A 7500-nucleotide genomic window follows, 5' to 3' on the forward strand; every position below is an offset into this window, starting at 1 on the left:
TGTAGACCTAAAATACATGCAGACCAAAAAAACAACAAAATATTGAACTCCAGATCCATTGAAATATATATTTTAAAACTAAAATGTTTCATTTTTATTTTGAGATGTTACTGTATCCACCGTTACAGCGGCATGGGTACAAGGCAATATTGGTGGGTCATTCACATAGCAACGCCCTATTTGCAAATTCTATCAGAACAACGCCGCCATCTGCTGGCCATAGTTGATCGTGGCTAAATCAATGTATTTTCCTCTCAATACAACTTCCAAACCACGTAGGGCTTACCGAACTGTATGAATTTAAAAGTGCAATGACAAAATAAACACTCAAATAATAAACCTATAATTTTCAGGTTTCCTTCGGGTGAAAGAGTATAGAATATGACCAGACACTAGGCTTAGGCCTACTGAATAACCATCAGGCCTACCCGTTTAGATGAAGTTATCACACTGGGGAGCCAAGTGGAACAAATTAGTAAATATTGTAATCTGGAACAAGCTAAAAAACGGAATATTTATAGTTGCCACAGTTAAGCCTGACAGGTAAATTGTGGTTGCTTTTTTGTGTGATCCTAGGGTGAGGTTTTATATGTGAGTGGTTGAGGAAAAGCTTACAACCCATCAGAAACAAACCATAATGGTCATTATCCGATGAAATCAACTGCACACAGGTGCTTGGGCAGTGTTGACACCAAGACAGTGCATTGGTAGGATATTACTGTTTAGACAGTCACTCTGTCTCCAGTGACACACCGACGCTGTATATTAGTGCACGTGGAATTAGCAACTTTGGATCAATTTTTCAATCAAACCAATTTGTGAGTAATCACTTCTTTGAAAAACAGGGGAGATACGTGTTCCCGACTCCTCTAACTTTCCCAGAGCCACTTTGACTCTGACCATTTCAATAACAAAGTGGCGCAGGGAACTGGATATCGACTTATTCTGAACAGACCGGGTAATAGATTTCTGCATGGATTTAGTGATGACTATGGATTTGACCACTATACGACGACAGATTAAGGAGAAAATAAATCTACTCAAATTCTATTTCTATTTTAAATCGGCAATAGGCTTCTTGGTTCCTGGTACATTTAAATCTCCCCAGCTCAGTTTAATGGGCCATAGGCCCGAGAGAGGCTTGTGCAGAACAGCAGCCCTGTGACGAACGCATCCTGCGGCTCTGCTCTCCACACGCACCGCGGCGCACGCGGCCCACATTGAAAGCAGAACACATTTGAGGTCATCGGTTACGACTCTAGAGGGGGCGGCTGCGCTCCCTCGTGGCACCGTAGGCTGCGTCTCCCTCTCAATGCCCGTGGGAGAGAAGGAGCGCCTCGGGCCTTTAATCTCCAGGTCCCGGCGCGGGGTTTGGTTACCACCGCACACAATGGGCCCTCTGTTGGACCACGGAGCATGCTCAGTGTTTCCTCCTGCGAGATGGGGTTTGCTGGCTAGTTCGCTCATTTGACCTCCCACGTCCATGATCACACGTTTTCCTACCGTTATGTGAATCTGCTATACTACAAAGCCAAAGGTAATACTATTTGTGATAGCCCATAGACCATGGAGCAACGTGGAGGGTATATTCAGTGGAAGACTGTGACTGATTCACAGTGCGAATTCGACAAAGAGCAACAACCGAAGAGACACAAATACACAGACAGCCCACAGACACACACAGACACAGAGTCTGTGCTTCTTCAAATGGCAGCACGGTTCTTGATTATTCATATAGCACCAAAACAAACAAATGGTCTCAAGGCGCGTTACAGACCCCAGACCATGAACCCATACCCCACACATACACATACCCCATATTCGCACACACACACACACACACACACACACACGTGTGCACTCAAATCATAGTTTTGAGCTGTGATCCTGTACTTGAAGTGTCTAGCTGTAGTTTGGTTTACAGGTCATCAGACAACCAGACAGATACACACTACCAATCTACTCCTACTGATGCTCTGGCATAAAGTGTATCTTAGTGACACCACTCCGATGCCATAGAGGTGCGTACCACTACAACAACCTTCTCACCTTCACTCAACACTTCCACCAAGCAGTAATGGTTAACGGAAGTTCCTTACTTCAGCGTCATACTAAATAGTTGTTATCTTATTCGTGCTAAAAAAGTAAAAAAAAAGAAAAAAAGAAAAGGGATTACTAGTAAAAAAAAAAAGAAAATAAGGATTAAGGGAAAGCTAGTGTCAGGAGGTAAGGCCAAGAGCAACAACCGAAGAGACACAAATACACAGACAGCCCACAGACACACACAGACACAGAGTCTGTGCTTCTTCAAATGGCAGCACGGTTCTTGATTCCGCTCCAGACGCGAACGCCAAGTCGTGAGGCCACCATGGATTTGGCGCGCAGTCCCGCACCTCCCAAGCAGCCAGACTCACAGGAAGTAGGCAGTCCTGCACGGTGGTCCCCCGCACTCACAGGAAACAAGTCAATTTCTCCCGTCTACACTAAACAGGGTGGTTGGGGTCTGGTTGTGGTGGTGGTGACACATATGATATGACATGATATCATATCCAGATGATGGCTCTCAGTGATGATAGAGCCCTACACGTAGTCGTTATACCCGATCCACATGAGGTGTCTTACCGGCTAGATTGACATGCGTGATTTCCCGTGCGAGGCCCCCAGGGTGGCCGCAGGTCTCTGAGCAGTCAGCAGCTTTCCCCGGAGTTGCGCTGACGTCATGGATCTGACCTGTCATAAGATGAGGAACTGTCCCACCTCACACTCCCTCTCGTGCTAGTAAGCTCGCAATAATAACACGGGGCAGATGTTCTCGCGCCTTCAACTCCTGGGAAAGAAGTTTAGTCGTTTAATTGGTTTGCCAGTGATGATGTCAGTGCAGAAGTATATGCGCAGATACTGGGAATGCGCCGCAATACGAGAGGGATGGTCTCTCGGATACATTGTAACCCATTTTTGCCAAGACCAACAATGTTTCTTTAAGCCTTTTATATATAGAGAGATTATATATAAAGAGATTCCAGGGGAGACACTAAATTAGTTATTCATCCATCCATCGTCAGCTGGCGTATTGGAGCTCGTTGCAGAACTTCATGTTGGGAACTAACACAATCTTTAATTTGGTTTGGATTAAAACACTACTGTTTTAAAGGCGCCCACCGTAAAATACATACACAATGGCTTCATCAGTTACTGTATAGATGTCCTTTGATAAAGATGGGCTCACATGCGTAAATGCTGCTATCACACTTTATTAAAAATAGAAACATATGTTCCATAGTACTTTTCCATACAGACTACAATGGTCCACTGATATACTTCCAAAAATGAGTTACATAATATAAAACACACTCTTGCACAGAGTTCTTCATTTGGCCTAAATCCACTGTAGATTCGTCTTCTGTTCTGGGGGGGGGGGGGGGGGGGGGGTGGTTGCAAAGCAGCCATGGCGTGGTAGGACTGGGGGGTGTATAGCTGGTTCTACTCAACACAGAATGGTACTGCAGCTCCACCGATCACTCGACATTTCTCAAGAAACAAAAATTACTGCGTGACATGTATACAAACTGAAGTTATGGAGTAGAACCAAAAAATGAAGCGTGTTGTTAGCGGAGGGAAACAAACACGTACAGTCCCAGTTAAGAAACATGGCACATTTATTGCTACATAAATGTTATATACACATTGTGTTTTCTGTTACAGAGACAGAAAATTTCAACTAATTTCTTCTCCTGCTGGTTCGTGGTTATTTTACGTTTGTCTCTTCTTTGTCTTTTAAAGATGTGCATTTGACAACAACACCTTAAATTTTGCCACTGGTACAAATCACTCATCAACCATTAACTGCAGTGGAGATCATGATGCTGGGAATACCCTCTAAGAACATCGAGCTCGGAATGACCTTTCCTCTGACCTACACAGAGCTACAATCCTACTGTGTTCTTAAGATGCTACTCCTTTTTTGTCTGATAGTAATTGATAGGTTATGGTAAATAACCGTACATTGTTTTTTTTTTTTTTTTTTACTATCTAATATAGTAAAATAAAGTAAGAAACTTTTTACTCAAAACTTTTGATTTCAAAAATCTAGAAAGAGTAATATTTAGAATTCAAGAAATGTTCTTACAATATTATAGTATAAAAGACTAACTACAGTGAAAAATAAGCCAAATGTTTTTTTTTTCTTTTTTATACTTTTTCTGTCATATATCTTACGAGGGAAAGTATCTGGGAATACAGTAAAGTCTAACATTAGCCAACAGATGAGCAAACAAACAAACAAACAAACAAACGGCAGAAAATTGAATAAAATAAACAAATTTAAAATGGACAAAGCAATGACACAACTTCTGACAGTCTGACTATTGGCTGAGGGAGGGGGTGGGGTTGATGAGGGGCGATACAAGCGCTAATGAAGAGTTTAACAAGGCCGCAAACTACGATGGGAAGCATCAACTGAACTATAACTTAATAAATCTTGACTGGGGAGGTGAAGGTATGCAGATTGATTATTGTGATTATTGATTGCTGTGTAAAAGCAGAACTCTCTTAGCTCTGAAGAGTGGTCATGTGATTTTTGTGTCTGGTTGCAGTCTGCTGCAGAAGATAACCAGTAGGTCTGTTCCTGCGGTTCTGTTGCCGGTTCTCTGAGCTAGGAGGGATCCACTGACTGTGCTCATGTGGTTCTAATCTCTATGGTAACTGTGGTCATGTGGTTCTAATCTCTATGGTAACTGTGGTTGTGCGGTTCCAGTCTGTGTTCTATGAGAGAACCTAGTGAAGATGTGAGGGCCTTGTCAAACAGATGGACGATAATCAGAGGACAGGAAGCGAGGAGGAGGAGGAGGAGGAGGAAGCGGATACAGTTTGACTTCAGACAGAGATAGAGAATCCAAAGCGAGAGAATGTACAGCACACACACAGACACACACACACACACACACACTCACACAAGGTAAAAAATGATGGGAGAGGAGCCTGTTGCTCCCCACACTGGAGGTGAGAGTGATGAAGATGAGGATGAGACACTGAGGATAAGGATGTCTGATGGGGCTACTGTTCACAAGGGGAGGCCTCTGCAAACTCCCCTCAGTCAATTCCTCTGACTACAACGCATACATTTCCCATCAGGCATTTCTGCTGCTGGGGGTGGGGCTAAGGAGGCATTCTAAATTACTTAGAACCCCTCCCTTGGCTAAATTACACTCTGTAAAAATGCTTTACTTTGAAGCCTAAAGAAACGCTTGCTATACAATTACAAAGAAACATATGATGCGGTTATTTTGGGTAATGATTTTTTTGTATGATTTTTTTTTGTAATTGTTAATTGTATTTTATTATTAGACAGAAAGGAAATATATGCAAAACTTTAACTCAGGCCAGGTGATGATGTGGTCTTCGTTTGTTTTTTTTAAATTTTTTTTTTATTTTATGTTTTTGGCTGTTATTCTACTGCCTCTCAAAACAATCCGCATGGTTGCCATAATTTCAGCTGAAGAGGTCTGTGAGTCTACCATGGCAAGCCACGCCTCCAGAACTCTTCAGCCAATCAGAAACCATGGTAGCGAAGCAAACAATCTGCAGGGTGAAAAGTTGTTTCACACTCTACGGCAGAGCAATGGCCTCTTCTGCTTCGTAAGACACTAAAGAGACTGGGCAGGGAATGCTAGGGCTACAGCATGACCCAGACAGCAGACAAGTCAGCACGGATCTGGTCCTGATTTGGGCCAGTTGTGGCCCAGATTCGGCCCAAGTCAGCTGCTCTCTGGTGCTGTTTAACGCTTCTGCTCTCTCTCTCTGCGTGTGAACGGCCTGCGGTGGAGAACACGTCTTGTCTTATGGCCTATGCTTGACCTTTCAGGAAAACTAGAGTTTGCCATTTTTCTCCTATGATGCAGAAACCAGGCGCTTTCTGATTTTTCACCTTTGACCTTTCCTGTGTTGGTGAGCACTCCTCCCATCCTCTCTAGCGCCACCTGTTGGATATAGTCTGAGCTGAAACATGTACATAGGTAGTTTTGGTTTGACACTTCCGTACAACATAAATATAAATAATATATTATTTAGAAAAAAAAAAATCAAACTAATTTTTTGTTTATCTTCAGTTGAGAATATTAGAGCATCTGCTGTTGCCAATTCTTTCTGAGAAAATAAATTATTTGATCTGAACGGGCTAAAATATATATTAATCTCATGATGTGCATGGCTTCACTGTACTCAGCTCAGACAAAAGAGGCGAGAGTGCTAAACATTGCTAACTTCGCTAATTTTGTTCGGTCCCTGGCAAACTGTAGATCAACTGAAACGTCATCGGCCATTCAAAGCAATGTCATACCTTTCCCTTTAAACATAGACATTATAGCTCAGTAACATAATAAATAGAAAAAAAAGACAAAAAACAAAACGAAAACAAAAAAACAAACCAACAAAAACAATTGCTGTTACAATGCATTCGTCAAATTCAGTTTAGGCACAAGGCTGCTTCCCGAAGGGGGGTGGGGGAGGGCGGGGTTCAACGATGGCGACAGTCTCTGATTGGTCAGATGCGACACACTGCACACAGACACTGGCATGTGCTGAAGTTTAGGGCTTTCTGATGTCAAAGAGTCTTTAAAAAAAAAAAAAAAAAAATCGTTTTCTTCCGAAGGGCTGAAATCTGCCGATCGCTGTCAGGGGATCCAGGACACAGGCCAGTTTAGTCCTCTCCTCCGTATCGGGACGAGTTTCGTTCTTTTATTCTGTTTTTATTTAATCTCGCTTCAAGTGGTGTGTCTCTTCGAATTTGTGTCACACACTGTGAGTCCTGTCCACCAGAGGGAAGCAAGGTCACCAATGCTATCTTACACACTTGATCCGGGCCGCTTCCATCTGGAAGAGAGCAGAGATAAGAGAGGAGGGTTACAATCCGCACTGCAATCAGGACTCCTGCTAAGATGGGTGTGTTTCTGTCTGGCCTACACCTCGCTGCCAGGTTCTTTCATAAATCTCATCTGGTGTCAGGGTGGGCCCCGTGTGTGTGTGTGTGTGTGTGTGTGTGTGTGTGTGTGTGTGTGTGTGTGTGTGTGTACATTTGAATGTGTGTGTGTACCTCAGAGGTGGCCCATAGGGTTGGATGCGTCACTGAGGCCAGGATGTCCAGCCTGCTGGGGGTCTCCTGACATCCCAGACACCTTCTCCTCCTCCCGCCGCTTAAGGCAGGCTGCCTTGGGGTTCAGGTTCCGCTCTGGGGCAAACAAACAAACAAACAAACAAACAAACAAACAAACAGATTTTAGCCTTTAGAGCACTTAAGAGCACAAAGACTTTGATTAACAAATGAATAAATGCTAGGCATGTTCCTGGAACTCAACGGGTAGAGTAAGGTGCACACAAACACACACCTGTACTCTACTGTAACACAACTCTCACCTCTCTCTCTTTCTCTCTCTATCTCTCTTTCTCTCTCTCTCTCTCTTTCTTTCCTCAACTTCATCTTCAACCATTCATTTAGCTGAGAGTTCA

The 7500-nt window shown here is 43.3% G+C and overlaps 1 protein-coding gene across 5 annotated transcripts in view; it reads right to left on the bottom strand.

Moving 5' to 3' along the window:
• Window positions 1-3638: 3638 nt before the first annotated feature.
• The window catches only part of tcf12 (transcription factor 12), a 127977-nt gene continuing 124115 nt past the window's right edge, over window positions 3639-7500 (bottom strand). For all 5 annotated transcript variants that reach the window (XM_012819464.3, XM_031586819.2, XM_031586817.2 and 2 more), the window contains 2 exons: window positions 7088-7222; window positions 3639-6867 (listed from right to left, as the gene is read on the bottom strand). In XM_012819464.3, the coding sequence (XP_012674918.2) occupies window positions 7089-7222 (134 nt within the window). In that variant the 3' untranslated portion in view covers window positions 3639-6867; window position 7088. The remainder of the gene's footprint in view (window positions 6868-7087; window positions 7223-7500) is intronic.

Source organism: Clupea harengus, chromosome 20, assembly GCF_900700415.2.
Source record: "Clupea harengus chromosome 20, Ch_v2.0.2, whole genome shotgun sequence".
NCBI classification, from domain to species: domain Eukaryota; kingdom Metazoa; phylum Chordata; class Actinopteri; order Clupeiformes; family Clupeidae; genus Clupea; species Clupea harengus.